Raw genomic sequence first — 21,985 nt, forward strand, 5'->3', positions numbered from 1 at the left:
AGGAAACTTGAGGACAAAGATTTTTCTCTTTTTCTCTCCTCCTAATGGAGAGCAGAAAACTTGTTTTAACTGTTTATTAAAAAAAAATGGCATTTTAACTTTCCATGTGTTCTCAGATTCCTATTGACAACATGACGAATGAAATGGAGCAGAGGGTGGAACCACACAACGACTACTTCAGCACTCAGTTTCTGTTAAACTTTGTAGTACTTGGTACCCACAACATCACAGTAGAGTCCTCTGTAATAGATTCAAATGGTATTGTCTGGAAAACTGGGCCTAAAACAACTATTTTTGTTAAATCTCTTGAGGATCCATACTCACAGCAGGTTCGTCTTCAGCAACAGCAAGGACAGCCTCCATCACAGCAGCAACAGCAAAGAACAGCATACTCACGGTTTTAATCTCCAGAAGTGACTCTATATCCAGTGGTATTATAGTTTTCATTGGACACTTTTTTGAAAGACCTGTATTTTTAACTTTCTAGAAAGTCTCAGATGCCATTTTGCTGCTTTTTGAATTATTTGGGGTAAATTTGAACTTGATTCAGCAGAGACAAATGTGTTCAAATTTAGAGTTGTGCTTTTAACATAAGAACTTCTACCTGACCTCTTGACTTCTGTTTACAGACTTGTTGCAGCAGACTCCTCAAACGTTAACAGGGGACACTAAGAGCAATTTGATTAGAACTTTCTGTACTTTCTTTTTTTTTTTGAAACACAGAGGTTCTAATGTTAGGCTTAGAGGACCCTTTGTCTACTTACACAGCTGAGTGTGGTATTAAGTCTGTATTTTCTAATATGAAGGAATTGGCAGGAATATCCAGAATTTTTATTTTCTGACGTTTTAATAGCATCTTCCAATCTGGTATATGTGTATTATTACAATTCATCAGCACTGCTTAATGTATGCATCTCAAAGAAAGAAAACAGTTGTAACTCATTTTTCCTACCTAGTCATTGTGGTAAGAGACTGCTTGAGGGGTTATTGTCCAGGAAGTCTTACAAGAGGCACAATTTTACAGGTAGCAGCAAGAACTGTTTCTCAGATGATACAGAAAAGATAGCTGTGTTGTTTTGAGATCTTCATATATTTGTATTTTGAAAGACTTTTGGTTTTGCTGGGGATTTTTGTTTGCTCTTTTAAGAAGGTAGTTAACTTGCAAGTTATTTGTACTAACTACTTTGTTTTTTAAAAAGGAATTTTATATACCAAAGCTTTGTAATCTTGTGTACTCTTGACCAATTTAAGAATCTTCATTTGTACCTCTATGGAGTAACTTGAAGGAGAATTTTGCCAATACTAGAAATTGAACCAGAATAATTTTGGAAATGTGCTGCTTCATGCATAGTTTTCATGCTTCTTTCGAGGTGTAGAAGGCTGTACTCCCAGGCAGCAGGTCACATAATATGTCTTCACCTGGTTCTTATAGATAGGCTCTGCTTATCACTCTGCAGGAAAGTAGGACCTACTTGAATGGGAAAGAGAAAGGATTACACTTCTTGCAGACTTCAGTTTGTAAATGGTTTCATCCCTCTCGTTGGAGCAGAAATTTTCAGTGTTGTTTTCTTAGTAAACTTCTTAGATACTGCTGTTTCTTCAAGTTGGTTTAACCATAGATGCTGACTAGAGCTTGCAGATTCTGCTCGCTTTATATGCAGAGAATATCATAATGATTTGTTATAAGCCTAGTTTTCTTTGGCATAGCTGGATGAAGAATTGTTTTCTCTGTGTTTTCCCGCAATAGTTGCTTAAGAAAACTGCTTTCTTCATCTTGGCTTCAGACGAACAACAAAAAACAAAGCAGTCATGGTAGATTTTGTAATATCTTGGTCAGGCAGTAATTGTAAGCAGAAAAGATAATTGGAGTGCAAGATGGAAATAGAAGACTCACAAAACTGATGAAAAAATCCTCTAGCATTCTTCTTAAATCTGATTTTTATTTTGTGCAGGAGACAAACTGCTACTGCCTTTCAAGCTGGCTGACGGAAGTGGTGGTTTCTGTCCCTGCTTTTACATGCTTAGTTTTGTGTGTGTGCATGAAGTTTTGTATGCATATATCTATGGCTACATATATATTTTGGACCATTTTATGTTGCAGAAAGAGGTGATTCTCCTAATGTTGTGCATGCAGTCTGTCAGATTTAATATGTGGACTGTTTGTGGTTGGTTTTTTTTTTTCATTAAAGTCATAGATCACTGTCTTAATCACAAAGCTCTCCTTATTGTAATGCAAAAAAAAAAGTGGCTAATAGGTCAAACAGGTTTTTTTTATCCTGTGTGATGAATGTGTTTCTTGCTCTGTTATTGACCAATATGTTGCTGGAAACCTCTGATGGCAGCATTCCAAAAATTTCAGAAATGAAACAAAATTTGCATGTTGGGGAGCAGTCTTTTCTTATAAATCATATGATGTTCACAGTGCACAGCAAAACTTAGGAGAAGTGTAGTAGAGAGAAACTTCACAAAGGAAATCCCTGACCTGTCCTGAGGCCTAATTGTCTGTGAGTGAGTCAGGGTTACCCTGCTGCAGTTGAAAAAATTGTTTTGTGTCCGAACAAGTTTGTTCAGCTGATGTAGAACTCCAGGAATTTGTATGGGTTTTGGAACCAGGCAAATAGTAACTGAAGTCTGAGAATCTGGATGCTAAGTGTGCAAGTTTGAGGTGTGAGGGTAAATATCTTCTGGAAAATGGCAAGTAGTAGTTGTTGGAAATTAGTTTGTATGGGAAAGTGGATTGCAGTGCAGATATCTGTATTTCTAACAAATTGTGAAGAACTTCTCATGCTGGCTGACTTCCAGCTTAGTTATATCTGCATGCTGATCAGGAAACACCTTGGACCTGTTATTAAATCATCCTCTTACGTAAGCATAGTGTTTCATGTTACATGGGGTTTGTAGTGAGGTTATTCTTTGGGTGGGTGTTTTGTTTGTTTTCAGTCATTGTGTATTTTTATTCTTACACTGTGAAACACACTTGGGAAACAGGAATCAAGACACATGGAAATCAATGATGTGGAATACACAGAGAATTGGGCAAGGGTGTTACAGTTAGAGCAGTGTACAGAAAGCTGTTGTTGGAGCGATCAGCAGTGAATGTGATCCTCAACTTAATAGAAGCAGGGAGGTTATTTTGCTTGAATCCTGCATTCTGTTTCTGGTGCCCGTACTTGAAGATGTGTAGCAAAGACCCTGGAAATTATGTGGACCCAAATTAAGACTCCTTAGTGTTTCTCAATAAACAAAGCAGTAACTTGATCACTTATGCATAGTTGCTGATAATGGAAGACAATTCAGATCTTGTTCACTAACTGGTAAAAGAAAAAATAGTGGCTAGACGTTGGTCTTGAGGCTGCTGCTAAGAATCGAAACAACAAAAAGGCTTATGCAGATAGTTACAGCATTATCTAGTCTTAATGATTAGTATCGGCTTTCCTCTGGCTCTAAAAAATTCTTGTCTGGGAGAGGATGGAGATGATATGTTCTGCATTAAGCTAATAGTAATTGATGCTTAGACTCTAGAGTCTGACCTGACTTCTCTGTGTATGATGTAGCCAGTTACACTCAGAAGTAATTATTACTCACGTTCTTATGAACCTGTGCTCAGACGTAACAGAAAGTGTCATTTGTAGACTCTTGGCTGACCTCTTCCCCAAGGCAAGCGCAACTCAGCAAGGGGGTAGGAAAGGAATTTCCCCAGTCAAATTCTGCCTTCCTCTGGAGGTTATAGTATAATCTCCTGCTCATGTCATTTGAGTATGTTTCACAAGTGATTCCCTGAGTTGCACTCATTGTGAGTATTCATGGCATCTTAAACTTCCCTCCTTTTTGCATTTTTGTCTCCTTGGATATGCACTGGTTTTACCTGAGGACTAAAATGCCTTAATTTAGCTTTTTTTTAATTTGCTAGTGGATATATACATAATTGTGGATGTAAATGCTGTGAAACTGCACAGGAATTGGACAGGTTTAGAAGCAAGTTCAATGGTCTTTTAAACTTATCCATAAACTTTAAAAAAACTTCTGTAGTGGTGTCACCGTTTTAGTTAAAAAGCTGCCCAAACTTATTGAAGTAATTGATGGGATTTGCATGAATTATTTTGCATTTCTGAAATCTCTCTTGAATTATTTTCAAATACACACAATACGTGTGTATTTGTGTTTGATAAAGAGATAAAGAGATCTTGTACAACACAGTATAGAAGCATCTTGCCTTGAAGGTAGCTATGTTTCTGGCTGTTGTCTTTTTGCTGACCTACAGTGCCTTGCTTTCTCCTTGGTCAGCACGTTTACATACATACACTTTTAATTCTTACTAGCATCTTCTCAAAACAATCTGTTCCTCCTGTGGCAGTGCAGGTGCATTCAGGTATCTGCATTACCCAAAGCAAGAGGCGGAGGGAGAAGTAAGGGAGGGTAGAGAGGTTGGGGACTTAGGAGCTGTGCCAGCTCACAAAGCAGTTCTGAGTTGAGTAGGGCCCAAGAAGTGGTAGTTCTTTCTCCTCAGCTGCTTGTAACCCAGTGTCCAGCACCATTGGAGCTGCTCCTGCTTCACCCACATAGATGCCTTCAAGGATGCAAGTTTGGAGACTTATCCAGAGCTTTAGCCTGTCAACTAGCAAAGCGGAGAGAGTGAGAGAGACAAAAGCACTTCTTGAAAGCAAGGGGAAAACAAGCGTTACATAGCTCTTCTTACAAGATATATTATGCAATGTTGAAGCTATCTTCTTGGTGAATTCTTAAGACAGGTGCTGTTTGGTGTTACTGGGAAGCAAGTGCATCTTAATGGTGACTCTAGATAGCTCATGAGGTTTTTGTACTCCAAGGGGCATATATCTGACAAACAGCAGCTGCTCAAACTCGCTACTGAAATCACAGATTACCTGTATTTCAGTGAGACATCATCCCAGTTGCTGTTCTTCACACTTCCAGAAAGCTTTGTGCTGATTGTCTGCACAGTGCTAAGAAATAGTAAGTATCTTCTTAGTGTTCTCATTTGATCCAAACTTTGTTTACCTCTTGGCCTGCCCATCTCAAAGCAGTGCTGTTGAAATTGGGGACAGCCTGGCTGTGCATTCAACGGAGTTTTCAGTTAGTCTCACCCTCCTGATCCTTAGACCACGTAAGAAGAGAGCTCAATGAATTTTGAGAGAAAAATTGTTTGCAGGAAAAGCCTGTAGCAATATCTTAAGCTGTTTAGGGTACTGGGCGCTAGTAAAAAGCTGACTTTTCTTGCTGTCAGTGCTGAACCAGTGACCCAGCAGAGCAGCCAAGGAGATACTGCAGCTCTTCTGTTGTGTAGAAGTAAAACTTAGGCCATACCCACTTCAGTCTTAAGTATCATCCATTTTTTCCAATGAAGAGGGAGTCTTACGTTCACATTACCTCACATTTTATTTTGGTGGGGTTTTCAAGAAGTCTTTTAAACTCTGATTAATAAACCAAATTATTTGGTGTTTATGGCTGTCAGTAGTGACTACAAAGCTCCAAAGAAGATCAAGACTTGTGTGGGCTGGCTGATTTAAAATACCTTTACTCAACAGTGTAAGTATGTGTCTTGTTGGTGGTCTGTCTTGCATCCCTCCCCTGCTTACTGAAAGTACTAATTTTAGGAATGCAGTTAATTTGGAATTGATAGCTGTGCATGCTTAACACACAGCTTCTAACTATGGGACAAAACCAGTGAGTAGCAGTCGAACTCGAAGAGGCTGTCTGTAATAGATGTAAAATAAATGGTGTGTGAATGAGTGGGCTCTGCCAAAGATAATGGGTGAATCTTCAGGATACAGTTTCATGCTTCACTTAACACAATGCAGGCATGTGAGGTTGCTGAAAGGGGCTCTCTGCTGTGTATTCCTGCCTCCATCTTTGCATCAGATCATGAGTTTATCCAGTTACAATAGTTGCATTTTCCTAGGGTGTTTTTCAGCTGAATCATAAGGTTTGTCTTGGTTGGCTGTGCAGCAGCTTGATCAACAGAGCCAGAACAGGGAGGGTGCTGTGCAAGACAAACTGCATCCTAGAAGGTAACTTTTGGACTGGCTGACTGTGCATCTGTGGTATAGTTCTGTATTTAACCCAGGTCTGGAGGGAACAATCTGTTAACATGCCTCTGAACCGTGGCAGTGCCAGTTTGAGAGGGCAGAGATCACCGCGGTAGTTACCAGCCAGCTGTCTGGCCTTCCCATCTGCTGTGAGTCACCATCCACAAGGGAGGCAGCAGAAGGGAAGAAATGCCTTTGTGGAGCAGTGGATGAGGCCAAGCCTGAAACGAGTTGTCAGCCGTTGCTCTGGAGTGAGTGAGGTGTGCTTGAATATGTCCTGATTTGCCAGTGGTGCCTAAGGACAATGATGGCTGTCTGACTCACCTTGTTTCACAAAATCCTAAAGTGTGCAGATGCCAAGGTTCTCCTTTCACATTATTTTTTGGCTCTACCGATGTTAATCCTACATGAGCACTTTGAAATTTTGGCTAAAGCAGGCTTTTATTACTTAATCTCAAATCCACTGGCATTAGTTTCCTGGGTGTGTATTTGCAGAAATTGGTCTGTGCAAATGACAGTGTTCAAACTAGCTCATTGGCCCTTGAGTAGAGTGGAAAAACAACATAGACAGAGACCTCTTGGAGCTAGTCATCCACTTCAGACAGATAGGGAATTCCAGGACCTGTCAAAATTCACAAATAATGTTGTCTGACTTCTGCAGAAGGTCTCTTTTCCTCATTTAATGAAGGAGGAACAAAAGCTATTGTAACTAATTATGCCAATTGTTTTAAGTAATTGAGTGAAGCTATTACACTGACATTTTTTCCTAAACCATGTGAATTGATCCTGTCTGTAGTGCACAAACTCGGATCTTTTATTTTCTTTTTGTTTCTCTCCATGTCACCAGTAAAGAATCGATGTGCATTTTCATCCCTGCAAAGCAAAAGATTTACCTGACAGCCTTCTGTGTCCTGTGAGAGACATGCAGAACCTTTCTTTGTTTTGCCTCTTGTAAGGGTTTGCGTATTAGGATGGACGGTGTCTTTGTGAGGAATTTACGAGGGGATTAATTCTGAGTGCATCTGGGTAGTACAACCCACATGATGGATCCCTTAAAGAGATTTGTATTTCTGTTAGAATATGTACAGCAGGTTAAGAACAAAAATATACTCTGATTTTTATTTCTGGAGAGAGCAGGGCAAAACAGGTGAAGCATAATGATAGCTTGAAGGCTGCAAGTTTTGTTGTGTTCCTGATATTTCAGGCTGACTGTAAGAAAAACACCTATTTATTGTGTGTTGGTTTTCCCATTTAAACAAAAAAATAAACAAACCGCAAACTGAAACCCTAATTCCTTATGCTTTCCTGTTCATAGTTTTGGAAATTCATTTGTCCTATGGAAGTACAAAATACCGTGCTGTTGTTTTGTAGAAGGATTTTTTTGTTTTGCTCTTGTATATGACAAAGGAGGTTCCAGCCCATGACTATTAAGTGTGTTGCAATACCTACAGGAGTTCAGCTTGGCAAGATAACAAAAACAGTGCAGAACTTGCATGGCAGTAATGCTTAGGAGAAATAATTTTTTAAAATGCCAGGCTGATGAATCAATCTTTCTCTGTCTTTTTTTTTTTTTCCTTTTTATGAAAACTTTTCTAAACAAAAAAGTGTTGCAGATTAATTACTCACGTTCTGGTCTGACCTTTAATGATATGAGTGTACTAAATGGCAGATGGAAATGTTGATGATTCACTGAATATATTTATGTATGTGTGTAAACATTACCTCACCAGAAAACAGCTTACCAAGAGGGATGGATATGGTACCTTAACATTTATTTTCGGCAAAGCCCATTCTGTAGTATAAACATGGTGAGCTCTTGCTGTGATGAGACAGATGGAAGAGCCCTCAGCAATGCGTGCCTAATCACCTGAAGTGTGCCTTTCTGCTTCTTCTGGGCTTTGTGCTTCCTGGGCACTACCCTTATAGTCATAGCTAATAACAGCACTTAGAGGCGAATGATCTACTGGCGAGTCAGCCACCGCTTACCGGTGAGGTAATGTAGTTTTTCTGATTCATGAGTTCTCACCTATGTCTGACCACTTCTGCTGGCAGAGATGAGAATGTTCTTTGAAATGAAAAGCTACTGGGAGCTTAACACCCTCTTCCTGCTGTAAATCTCAGACTGCTTCCTGTGTCTCCAAGGCAGCCCAGGGAGAAGTTGGCATTGGCCACCTTAAATGCTCTGCTATGCGATCTGAATAAACTAAAAATGCTACTTTTACCCTATTGAGCTTTTACTTTCAGCTACTTCTCCACAATCATCCTAACCATGCATCGTGTTCTGCATAATCTTGTTCCTCTTTTTTATTTTTAGTGCTTGACTCCAGGAAATGTAGTGTTAAAAAAAAAAAAATACCAAGAACCAAATGTTCAGTAAAATCTGTCCTTCTGACAACATGGTTAGACAATTCAGCTAGCTTTGATTTGGTCTTGAAGTACTCAGTCGAACTGGGCTGTGTCTGACCATTCAATGCATAAAGGAACAGCACAAATGAAATTAATAGGAGTTTTACAAGCCAAATGTCTTCCACTCAAACCTGTAGAAAAGGAAGTGCAAGTGGGACGTGGGGAGCACTTGTGTGAGTGAGACTTGCAAGCTGTCAATTTAAAAATGTATCACTGTAATTATCACCGTGTATTATTTCCTAGTCTCCACCTTTTGGAAGGGAAGAAGCTCAGCACCATCTGATTGTGCTCATAGAAATGTTTACAGCTAACAAAGTTATATATTCAGTGAACTAGTTGTGAAATATTCAGATCTCCGGGAATAAAAACGTAACTCGTCCTTCACAGAACTACTCTAGCCGGTTTTCTAAAGAAGCTATGGAGCCTGGGTTAGTTATAGCAGTTTGGCTGTTTAAGCACCGATTCATTTGTACCAGTTCTTAGTTATGGTGTTGGTAATGAAGAATTGGTGGCTGAAATTACAGGTGGACAGAGGTGGAAAGGGCCTTGTCCAGCAAGAAAGCAGCAAGGTACAGCTGTGCTGCCTGAGGCATAACTTGTTCACCAGTGATATGGTTACTTGATAGTCTAGATGGATTCACAGGCATAAAATTTCTAAACATAATGTAGACAAAAGTTTCCTTCAGTATAGGACAAATCCTGTTAATGCTGTAGGAGAGCTGACACAGGGCACAAGTTGTTTGCTATAGTTCTCTATCAGACCTCTGTTAAAACGAGGTACATAATTCATGCTCAGCAGAGGCAGTCAAGACCATGACTCATTTGTGCCACTGTAAAATATTAAAACTTCCAGGGCACTTCAGTTATGAGCCTGCCGGTACATACAACTTGATACAGTAAAATATTTACCTGTGTTATCCAGGCAATGGCAAAGAATCCAGTCACTGCAAAGAATGCTGCTTGGGATTGATGATGTCATTATTTAAATTGTTTGTTATCTCGACTACCCAGGAGCACAAGGAGCTGCAACTGAATGGGCATTTACTTAGTAAAGCATTTTGGAGGTGCATGAAAGCTTTGTACCTTTTCTTCAAGAATTTAAGTAATTGTGCAAGTGTAAGCAATTGCTACTCTGAAGGGGACTGGAAGGTAAAAGAGAAACTGGATGAATTTATACTTCTATAATAGCAGAGATTAAAGATGAATTCTGAAAGAATTTGAAAAGAATCTTGAGGTGGTTGAGGGGGAAGAGATGTTAAGTACCTTTAATAAATACACTCAGCATATGTTAAAACATGAAACTATACTGATTAATAACTGATGTAAATGTACTTGATGATCAAGTCTAATGTAACAGAATTTAGAACTAGGAATAAGAATCAGGACTATTGAATAAGTTCCTTGCTTTAGCTCTTGGAAGCAGTAATTTTCAGTAAATACAAAGTAAACATCAGGCCTGTGACAGAATACAGATAACGTGGCTTGCAAAGATCATAAGCAGTGTTAAGGAGTCACACTGGAGAGAGGATCCAGAGTGTCCTTTGGTACAGCTTCACTGAAGGGAAGAGAAATTTGAAACTTGCTTTTTGAATACTTCAGCATTGCTAAAGCTAGAATCTTATTAATAAGCATCCTTTTAAATTTACATGCCTTTGTGCTTGTAGGGTTTTTGTTGGTTTTTCTTTAATGAAGAATCCAGTAGCATTGTGTAACAAATCCAAGATTTGATTTTTTTGCACTTTGTAGGCAGCTCTATTGAACTTTGCAGACAACAAATGTAGTTGGGAGTAGGCTTAGCCCAGAACTAAATGCATGCAAATGGCTGTTTATGTGAAACCATAGACGGGACTGAAAAAATCTGAGTAGTCCAGCTCTTGTTTCCTTGCATAATGAAGTCACTGACTAGGACGATCAGATTATATAGAGTAGTCTGTGGCATATGTATAATATCTAGGTTTATATGAACTGTTTTTAATGAGTAATTGATGTTGTTTATTATACATGATGAAAACATATAAATTAATGTACGCTTTGTACCTTGTGATGACCTTTGAAAAAACCTTGCAGGATTTTTGTAACTGTTTAGCTAAAATTCAATGTGAACCAGATCAGTTGCTAGAGGCTTGGTAGGATCCTGGTGGCATAGCTTACAGAATGGATGAAGGGCTCTGTGAATAAGATGGAGACTTAGAAAGAAAGAAAGTAGAGATTCCACTGAAAAGCAGTGGTAATATTTGAAAAATACAGGCTTTCAACTAAAATGACAAATACATACATTTTTCTGGGTCACTCAACATTTTCTTATGGAGCAGAACATTAATCAGTTGTGTCTTGTGAGGATATTTAATTTGTCATCTGATTTTAAAGATAGTGACCAGAGACAGTGTGAGGTTTCAGCAGCTGCTTATCTCTGGACTACAGGATTGCAAATTCAAATTGTGAAGCAATGTTTTTATCTTTTTGTTTTGATTGTAAAGTCGAGTAGTGGTGTTTTCTAAGGCCTCTGGTAAATACTGGTGAGGGATGACTGCTTCTGGGTGTGTTGGTTAGAGTAGTGATTTGCAGATCTTCCTGATGTCCTGCAATGGTTTAGGCTTCTCCAGAATATATTATGTAGTACATTTGAGCAATCTTATGTAAACACTTGATCACCTTTTTATCCTATAATCTATTGCCTTCATTCATCAAACTCACAAGCAGATTTCTACTCAGTTGTGTCTTTAGCTGCTAATTTGCACTTTTTATCGATCTCCTTACAAATATAACTATTTTGTCATTCCCTTAAGTTATCTTTGCAGAAGTTGTGATACTTAATTTAAGAAGAGAAGGAAGAGCAGAGAGAGCTCGGAAATGATGTGCATGTGTGTGGTGGAGCGATAGTAGGGGTGACTCTTGCTGCTTTGCAGTGAGAAACAGGCCCTGCCTGACCAGGCTGAGTTAGGGCTGCTCTCTTCCTTGTTCACACTTCACTGGGAAAATTTAGTGGCCAGGAGCAAGTGTTGAGGTGGTTGGCAGTATCATGAACAGCGGAGATCTAAGTGCATTTCCTTCCTTGGAATGTGAGCCTTTCTGCTATAGATTTGGAAATGAATACCTTATGCTTGCTTGCAGTCCTAACTTGTGCCTCTGCCATCTGTCAGAGTGGAGCCCAGGGAATGTTTTTGTGGCGTCATCTAATGGCTGCAGTTGGTTTATAGTTCATTTGTTTGTTTTTTTTTTTTTAATTTGTTTGCTCTTCATTTGTTTTTGTTTTGCACCCCATCCTTAAAGGAGAGATTATCAGTATCTAAAGTATGTAACAACTCCTATACTACCTCCACTTGAAGACAGAAGTTAACGCAATAAGATTGTGTGTTGTAGGGAGTGGAATGTGCAATATAATTTGCAATATACCGAATCACCAGCCTCCACCCCAGCTTGAGACAGCAATAGTTGATGTGGAACTGGAAGGTGTCAAGCCTCTGCTTCCACTCCTCCCTGCCTTCAGGAAAAGAAACAGTTTATAGCTGGGTATGGTAGATCCTCCTGCAGATTCCTGTGACCTAGACATTGCTCTAGTTAGGGTTGATCCCTACTAGATGGCACCAAGGAATTAAAAGTACTACCCCAAAGTACGTTCTGTTTCTTTACGACTCAAGCTTGAGAATCTTTACCAACGAGCTGTAACAAACCCAACTCAATTTGTTCTTCAACTGCTGAATTTTATTTTCATGTTTTATCTTTAGCAGCTTTGTTTTAACTCTCTTTAACTCTCATCATCGTTGAGTATCTACAACAGAAAAGAGGATGCTTGGCTGGTTCGGGGAGGCAAGAATCCTCTCAAATTCACAAGTACAGAGAAGAGAGTTGAGTAGCAGGTTAAATACCGAAGTGTACACTCTGCTGTATCTATTCCTCCAGCATATTACTGGTTTGATCCTTACTTAGTTTGCCAATCAAGACACATTTTATGACAAGATATCTTTTTTACTTTTTCATATTCTTTCTGTGACTGGAAGTTTCTGCTTCTCTGTAGATTTTTGGCCTAAAAGGCTTGAATTAATGTCTTGCCTTTAGACAGATACTGCCATTTAGAAGTGTTATCTAAAAGACATGCAATTAAATCTTGACCTCAATTAAGTCAGCACAGAGTTCTCACAGCTCAGTGTGATAAGCAGCTGTGGTTCTATGATTCTGAACTTTGCTGTGATGTATCACTTTGCCACTCAGCATTAACACAAGGCACATCTTTTTGATAGTTTTTCAGAACCTTAACACATTTTCCTGTTTCATTCATCTTCTCCTCTACTCCAAAATCTAATTATAGTGTTTTCACTGCTGTCTGTCAGTCTTGACACTTATTAGTGGAAGCAAGCAGAAAGATCTGAATTATACCAATAACCACACTTCTCATTTCAGTCTTGCAACTCCATTTAACTACCATTTTTTCCCCTCAAGGCTGAGGATGTGTCCCCATCTGAACGAACTGATGAGTGTCCCTGTGTAAGTATACTGCAGGCACTATGTCCTACTCAAATATACTCTCAGACCAGGTCATGCACTTTTGCTTCCTGCTGTGGGCTCTTTTGGCCCTAGTTTGTGTTTGAATCCTTGGGGCTATAAACCACTAAGAAGAGAAAGCTGAGACCTTAGCAAAACACAGTGCGAGGCAGTAGGTGTAACACACTGGTAGGTTGTGTTAGCCAGAGTATGGGCTAAGTGGGATCCACAAGGGTGTATGTGTGTCCAAAGGAAATCCATGGAACTGGGGCTATGGAGTATTGAGGGCAGGGAATTTGTATTTGGAGAAAACAATTCAGTGGATGCTTGAAAGGGTTTTTTCTTTTCCCCTTGTATCACTTCTGTGTAGTAAAGGGAGTGTTCCGTTTAGAGTTTCTGTTGTTTTTTTGTATGATACTCAATCATTTTTTTCCCCCTAAAGACATAGATGAACAAATCTAAGCAAAAGTTACAGTTACGCCTTGATAATTTTGAAACCTTAGTTTTGTTTCCCGTTTTGTTATGAACATTAGGCTGAGCAAATGAAGCTATGTAATACCTCGTGGTCTGGCTGGATTCATTCATGCCATTAGGGTTGCTTTTCTTAGCCACAGTTAACAAGGGTGTAATGGCTTTTATTACATTTTATTAAGTTGAAATGCATCAATAGCACTAATGATAAACAATCATGGTATTTTAAGAGGAACAATTCCCAGCACTTACTGCACATGCCAACCTGAGGAGCTTTGGGGCAGCACTCGACTATGGCAATGGTAATACAGAATATTTGTCCCTTACAAATATGTTTGTGCTGTGGCACAGAATTAAGGGAACTGGTCTTTGGTGTCTGTAATAAGTAGTATAAAAACATTGGTGATGTAGCCTCCTCCCTTCATCTCCCACTGATTCACCTTGGGCCTGTCCCTGGCTTGGGATGATGAACTTTATGCCAAACTGTAACTAAGATGTGTGTTTCCTGGAATTCAACCTCCTCCTCCATCTCTAACTCTGAACTAATAGCATTATCTAACTTAATTAATGATTACTGATTGACCAATACCAACAGTAGTTTTAACAGATCTTTTCCCAAATATATGATTAATTGCTGTTAGCAATGGACAACAGTTTTCTGCAACATCCAGCAGAGAGACAGCAACATTGTTTTTCAGCCATAAAACAGGCAGGTAGTGAGACTGAAGCGGATGAAGGTGAGCGTGTATCTGAAATGCAAATTATGATGTGACTTCTCCTTTTGGATTTCCCGGTGTTGCGCTATTTCTTACATCAGCATCAGCTTGTTGTGCAAAACCTGCATGACTGTCTTGCAGCATGGAAGAATGCATCATTACCTTCTTCCAGTAACCAGGTTAAACATAGTCTTGAGGAAGCGAAGCAAGAGTTGCAAAGCTGCATATGGCATTGGATGACAAGGGGTTTGCATGCTGTGTTAATGGGCACGAAATTGTAGAAGGGAAGATGGGAGGGTTATTAGACCTCGGTCTTGATCAAATTTCAGTATTTATTTTACAATACCTACTTCCTAGAAATGCTCAGTGGACCTTGGATTGGACCTGATTAATTTGTTCCCAGTTCTTCAGCCAGCTCAAATGAGATGGATCTTTGCACTTTGCACAGTGCTGTTTGAAGTCACTGGAGTATTCAGCACATGGACAAATAGATTCCCCCAAAGGCAGCTATCATTGTTGCATTGGACTTTTTACTTTCTTTTTCAACTAGAAAAAGCAATACTTTTCTGAAACATCAATATTAATTTTAGCTTGGATACAGAATCTAACAAACCTAAGAAGAAGAAAGTAGTCTGAATATTTTAATATTATAACAAGCTATTCACTAGGGATTTAAGTGTAAGAATCATCTTAAGAACAGCGATAAGTATAATATTTATTTAATTCTCTTGTATTTGCGGTTTGTTCTGCAAACATTGACTGGATGTTGATAAGAGTTTACCAAAGCCCAAGTCAGTCAGTCACTCTGGTAAATGTTGACTTGAAATGAACTTGAACACGTTTAAAGAAAATAGGAGCTTCATCTGATGACTGACCTCATGGCATGTGATCTTTATGATCATGACTATGCAGTGTAGTGCTTAATTTGCCAGTACAGGTGCAGAAAAATATCAGAGATTAATTCAGTGCAGTCAAGTCCTTGTTTTTCACTATATTTTCACTATATTTAAATGGCTAGTTGCAAAACAGTGTGATAGCTGGAGAATGGTAGGAGTCCGGTCTGCCTAAAGGCAGGTTGGCTTCATCTTTGTGTTTGTACCATCTTCCGTATGCAAACTTTATGGGTTTATACAAGTCTTGCAAAGTGCAAGGTTATATATAATTGGCATATCATTATTACTGAAGCAATATATGATTCTGTAGATGTAATTGAACTAAATCCATTTGTCATGGATAAAATATTTCATAACCAAGCTAACACAAAAGTTATAGATACAATAAGTAGTTGGAGTAACTCTAGAGCTCCCGTCCTTCAAAAAAACAACCCAGACAGGCCCCAGACAAACCAAAGCCAAGAGCAAACCCTCAGCTCAGACTTACCTTGGTGACAGGAGTGTCAATGGGTTAAAAAAATCACACGTGTAACTGAGGTGAGAAGTGAACTTTGTTGTGCTCTGCTTAAGCTGTCTGTTGTTTGATGCACAGAGAATGGCAGAAACACATTACATGCAGTAACAAATGAAAGGATTGCTCACTGACCATCTGGCTGCATTGCGGTCTATGTGTTATCCATCTTTAATAAGTGGTCTCTCTTGAAATCTTTGGTCTAATTTTAATGAGAAATTAAACACCTCAAAACATCTGAATTATTCAGCTCGCAGTTAAAGGTATTGGTATGGGAAAATATAGTATGGTATGAAATGGCATTGTAATAGCAGGGATAATAGTGCTTTTCCTGTCGGGAGGTGTTGAGGGCATTGGGTTTAAAACCTAACTTTTTTGGTTTTTGAGAGAGAGCTAACGTCTCCGTTTCTGAAGGCAGTATTGATTTTGGACGACTCTGAAATACATTACAAGTAATCTTACTGGATCTGCATATGCACTACAGAACATGTGGCTGCAACAACAGAGCTTGTATTCCTGATATGCTAGACCAAAAGCAACCTGAAAATATTATAAAGATGATGGATATATTTTATGTAAAATAGATGGAGATAGAAAATCTAAGAGTGGTATTGTTTTAAAGGCTAACAAGTGCTGCTTAAGTGGAAAATTATAGCATTTGCGTATAGCTGGTGGAAGAAAGGGAGAGATGGTTACGTCTGCCTTGCCTTCTGCTAGTCTTGACAAAGTGGCAAATTGTTCAAAAGTGATGTGTATTCTGTTTTTCACCTTTCTTACAAATGGTGAAGGTCATGAACAAAGATGAGTGTACTGTTCTTATCCGGCTCCACACTTCCTTGATTTGGTCTTGTCGTGCTGTAGAAAGAGTAAGTATATTCAGACATGAATCTACCTAAATTCTTTTGGGAAATCAGGGTTGCCTTGACTGAAGCATCATATGGCTTGGTCCTCCTCTGTAGCTTATACTCAGAGTCTCTTTAGATTCCTTGTGGTGAAAGTAGTATGGATACTGGTTATCACTGTTGCCTTTGTGCTACGAAGGAAATAAATGTGTCCAAAAATAGTTAAAACCAAACCCTTGACAAATGATAAATAACAGAATACTTCTAAATTTTACAGCATAATCTCCACCAGGAAAAGTTTGCAGACTGTCACTTTATATGTGTCCATACCCAGCAAATCTCTTTTGACACTGCTTTGGCCTGAGGAAACCATTGGAAAAAAAACATGATAAATAGCAATCAAATGAGACAAAAATACATTCCCATGGAGAGTGCCTAACTATGTTGGCCAATTAAATTCAGCAGTAGTAATCCAACAGATGAGCTCCATCTGAAGTGCAGAGCTAGGAGAGTGCAGTGCACATGTTCTTGAGGTTTCTCACTGTATATAGATCCACTTTGCTGTGGGACTTGCTAGATGGAGTGATGGGACCATAGCCAGAGCCAGCATTAGATGTGAGCGGTCTTCTGTCTTCCCCAGGAGCACACTTAATAATTTGTACTTGTACTGATTTAGCATAGCTATGTCTTCCGTGTCATACAGATTCTTTGGCTACGGTTCAGCTTGCTCTGAGCTGTGTGTCAAATTTTTAATTTCAAGCATCGTACTAGAGCAGAATGTGAGGGGATGTTTCCTCACTGGAGCCAGAATTTGTTCTTCTGTCCATGTCTAACTAAGTAAAATTCCACAGTGCAAAATTACAAATGCAATGCTACCTAGTTATAAAACCATTATTTGGTTTCATTTGGGCTTACAAAAATCTTGGAATGAAATAGTAACTCAAAGAACTATGTAACAATCCAGTCTGTGTAATATTTAATGACTCTTGATTTAAAAACAACCCAAACAACAAAAAAAACCAACCAAACAAACAAAATAGGAGTGGAACAACATGATACTGCTACTTCAATACTACTTTTATTTACTCAGAACAAATACCTTGTGTTTGTTTAGTCTCTTACCCTAGCAATAACTTTGGTTTCTTTGGCTTATTTGATTGTGTGTTTATATAGATTTTTTGTCTAAAACGAATAAATCTTTGCCACCTCTCCCAGGAAGAAAAAATGTCCCTAAGACAACTCAAGGTCTTAACTTGGCATCCTGCAGTCTTGCCAGAACTAACACTATCTGAGGTCTGGTGTCAACTCAATATAGTAGAGGGGGAAAAGGAAGCGTGTATTTATCACATACCTGAAACTTGGTCACACTTGTGAAATATTTGCAGAGGCTTATAGTTATTTAATGTGAAAAAAAACTTGGTCTTAGGAGCTTAAAATATTAGAGAAAACAAGCAATAGCTGCAACTCTGTATGCTAGAATTGCTGGAACTGGCAAGCTGACTTATCTGCAGCTGACTGGTCTTGGTGAAGGATACTGTGTGTGGGATCTGGAGGAAGAGGCGAGGGAAGGGAGCTTCTTAGGGAGCCAAGCCCTATGTCACATCAGTTAAAGGTTTTTTATGTGAATACAGGAAGGTAATGGGTATTAAAGTCAATGCCACGATCTGCTTCCATTTTAACAGCCCCTTCATGTTACCCTGAAGTGTCCTGAAGACACAAATAAAACTTTTTTTGACTGAAAGGTGAAATAGTCTGATAATATTTACTTCCTGGAGAAAAATCAGAAAAGCAATGTGGCCTGGGTTTTGCATTTTCTGTGTGATTAACTGGATGCAAGTCTTCAAAAGGAACTCAAGGATCTAAAAGACTACTGACAGTAGAGCTTTTTAAAAAGCGTGGTCTACTGTTGGATGAGTAAGAGAGAAGATGTAAGAACAGCTTGCCACTGAAGATCAAGGGACTTTAACAAGCATGTTTCCTCTGTTCCTCCTGAGGTACAGCTGGTGGAGATGGAGTGACTGAAACTGTCCTTTACATTTACAAATTTATTTGGACAACGGAGGTGATAATGTCTCTTCTACGGAGGATGTAATGGAAACTACTGTTACAAAATATTTTTTTTGTAAGTTTAACTATTATTAAACATTTCATTCTCATAATGTTCTGAAGACAGCAATGCAAAAATCCTCCACACCAGGGTACCTGACACTCTCTAAAGCAGCTCAGAATTAGAGGTTAAAATTTAATTATCTTTCTTTTTTTTAAAAGGGCCCACAACTTCCTTCCTTTTGTTTTATTTTTCCCTTACTTTTTTAACCTTCTTTCTTTATTGCAGCCTATAGAAAACATAGTTGTTAATTTCTTCTTGGTGGTGCTTTTAACTGTTATTTTTCCAAATCAATGCTAACCACTTAAGTCACTTGAGATGCTTTTTGGATTTATATTCCCCTGAGTATATGCCCTGTTTCATGTTATGCATCTTCCAGCAGTCTGTGCTCTTCATGTGCTCCCATCTTTGTAGTTCCTTACGGCCATTTTGTCTACTTTTATCTTTTGCCACACTTTTTTTTTAAATAAAATTTTATAGTTTCCTAAGTAGCGAGTTGCTTTTTTCTGAGAGGTTGGAAAGAGCAGGGTTTTTTTCTGCTCTGTAGGATTTCTGAGATTTCTCAGGCTGTTTTGTTCTTTTTGCTCTCTATATGGCAGACCTTTATGCTTTTTAAAGGCAATTTTGGTTTTAGTGTCGTCATCATGACTGTATCCTCCTAACCTTTTTCTCTCTGACCATATGGCATTTGTGACTTCAGTTTGCTGTAAGTAAAGCAAGCAGGAAGAACTGATTGAATCTGGTCGGGACAAATGAGAAGCTTTTTATTTCCTAATCTTTGACCTAGACAGAGGTTCAAAAAGCATTCCAAAACTTGCTGCTTCCGAGCTCCAGAAACACATCTTTTAGCTGGTTTAGTGTTTACAGCTCTGAAGCTGGATTTCATTATGGTTATCCATGCCTCTGTGACTCATGGACTACTTGAATGTGCAGTGCATTCCCTCCTTGCAGCTACGCTTGCAGGCAGCCGTAACGCTGCGGCAAAGCTGGAATGCAAATATGTGCCATTGAACAGTGGAGAATAAGAATGACAGCAGCCAGTCACTTCTTGAAGTGTATCCAGAAACGAGTAATGTTATCCTTGTCAAAAGTCTCTCAAGGAGTTTATGACTAAAACCTGATGTGAATCTTGCAGCCAGGTACAGTGATCAAATCCAGACTTTGTGAATTAAGAATATTCTAGACTGTGCAGTTCCCTTGCAGTAACCTACATGCTGTTTGGCATAACTTTTAGAAGTAATTGAATGTAACGGATGTGTGTGTTTATTGCTGTGTAATATGCCCACATCAGTAATAAAGGTGTTTTTCCTTCTTTTAGGCAGGAATAAGTCTAATCTTCTTTTTCTGTGTTTTCGGTCTGTAGGTTTTTGGGAGGTGAGGTGGAGATACCTCCAATATTTATTTATCTCCAGCAATCCTTGACATCAGTTAATCACCTAATATTACCAATGTTAGTATCTGTATCTACCAGTTAATAAGCACATTAAAATGTATTTTTACAACGATCAGTAGTGACATCCCTGTCTGTATTTCTGAAGGGCTGAAAAGACGTAGTTATGGGAGTGTTCAGTCAAAACATATGTAAACTTAAGGGAAATTGTTAAAAAGGTCACAAATTAAGAGTTGCTTACATTAATCTTTTGCCCTTTTTTTGCATTTATAATAGTAAAATGGCAATGTAAAATGAAAGTTCAAGAAGCTCAGATTATGAGGAATTGTTTCCAGAAATCAGAATTTAAACAAAAAATCAAACCAAAATTAACCAGTTGTGAAACTTCTAAGCTTTAGCATCAACAGTTATTGACCAAACGAAAAAATTCCTACTGCTTAATTGTTTCCTCCTTGTTGTTTGCAGTAATGACACATATATACGCATTGCAACTTTTTACTGGAAAGGATTCTTTGGAGGGTAAGACTGGCTGACAGGAGGCTTCTTGAGATCCACGAGGGGTATATTGCATTGTGCACACTTCCTAGGACTTGGTTTGCCCATGTGAAGGCTAGGAAATGAGGAACAGGAGTGGATCTTTGCTACTGGCTCATTCAGCAAAATGCTAAACCACAGCTTCCTAAGCTTTAAGGCAGTCAGTCTGACAAAGAATGTTTTGTACGTCTGCTTCCCCATGTGTTATTCCTTTCTGTGATATAAATTGCCTGATTCATTAGTTGTCTAAGATAATTTCTGCAATGCCTCATTTTGATGCATCAGATCTGAGAATATTATTCTAAATTTTACAGTGTGAGTAAAATTAAGAGATAGCAAATTTAATTACAATTCATGTTTTCAATCTGGGAATAATACATAAAATCTGGGAATAAAGGTTTCATTTTGCTGTTGGGATATCAAGATTTAAATGTAGCTTTAACTATGGCCTATAAATTGCCCTTTTTCTACATGAGGATTTTGGAGCAAAATCTGCTGATAATAAGTTCAAGTGTATGCCGATGGTTGTTGGCATGAGATAGAAAAGAAAACAAACAAACCAAGTCTTACTGAAGCTGGTAACACTTTAAACAGCTCAAGCTGACTCCTAATCACTGCTGCATGCATCTGTCAGATTTAACCTAGTAATAAAAATAACAGAGAGAAAAACACCCAGACTTGGAAACACTTACGCAAGATGTGTCCTTTTTGTCAAGAAATTCAGCAGTTTTGTTTAGTTTTGCTCAAATAGAACACAATGGCATTATTTAGTTGCTAGTGATTTTAAATTCTCAGATGAAATTTATGTGCAATAACAACTTTTGTTTTCTTCCTGGAACGGAGGTTGGGATTTAATGTTGTTGATGGTACAGTCATCTCTGAAGACTCATTGTCTAGGAAACAGTGGACTAGCTTTACACTAGTGAAAGCGATATGTTTTCCAGTCTGAGTATTACAATATGAATTACAATTATGTCTTCTTACGGTGTAGCTGGATTGTTTTTTGGTTTTGTTTTTTTTTTTCTATCTGCTTCTGTTCCTTAAGAACCCTTACAATTGCTTGCCCGAGCCATTCTGCTTAGTGTAGGTATTGTAATTTTTGAACTGAGCTGTGGAAACATGGCTGAGTCAGTCCAGAGAAGGCTGGAGGAGGTCTGAAGTGCTCTGCTGAGGCCTCTGCAGGGGTTACAGGGAAGAAAGGAGCAGACTTGTGTTGGATGGGCACAGTGAATGCATGAGAGGCAACAGTCCTGTATTGTCATAAGGGGTGATGTTATCACACAGAAAGCAAAATTTCTTTGCTCTGGAGTGTTTTTGTGGGGGTGTAGCCTGTCTGGAGGGGGCTGTCAGGTCTCCATCCTTGGCTGCTTCTAAGTCGGGGTCAAGCACTGCTGTAGGTCTGCAGGGGGCTTCTGGAAGTGGAAGATGGTGTTTGTGGCTGCAGCGGAAGGAGGAGAGAAGGCAAAAGCTGGGAAAGCTGAAATATAAAAAGCATGCAAAAGGGGAGTCGTGAGTACTAACACAAAACACGATGAGTTGTTGGTGTCTGGGCCAGGAGGGCCTTTCTTAAAGGGGACCAACAGGAAAGCTGA

The 21,985-nt window shown here is 38.9% G+C and overlaps 1 protein-coding gene across 1 annotated transcript in view; it reads left to right on the plus strand.

Moving 5' to 3' along the window:
* Positions 1–21,279, plus strand: part of INTS7 (integrator complex subunit 7) — a 47,119-nt gene extending 25,840 nt beyond the window's left edge. The window contains exon 20 of the mRNA XM_009559475.2: positions 117–21,279. Coding sequence (XP_009557770.2) covers positions 117–404 — 288 coding nt within the window. The 3' untranslated portion in view covers positions 405–21,279. The remainder of the gene's footprint in view (positions 1–116) is intronic.
* Positions 21,280–21,985: the final 706 nt, after the last annotated feature.

This window comes from Cuculus canorus, chromosome 3, assembly GCF_017976375.1.
Source record: "Cuculus canorus isolate bCucCan1 chromosome 3, bCucCan1.pri, whole genome shotgun sequence".
Lineage (NCBI taxonomy): Eukaryota > Metazoa > Chordata > Aves > Cuculiformes > Cuculidae > Cuculus > Cuculus canorus.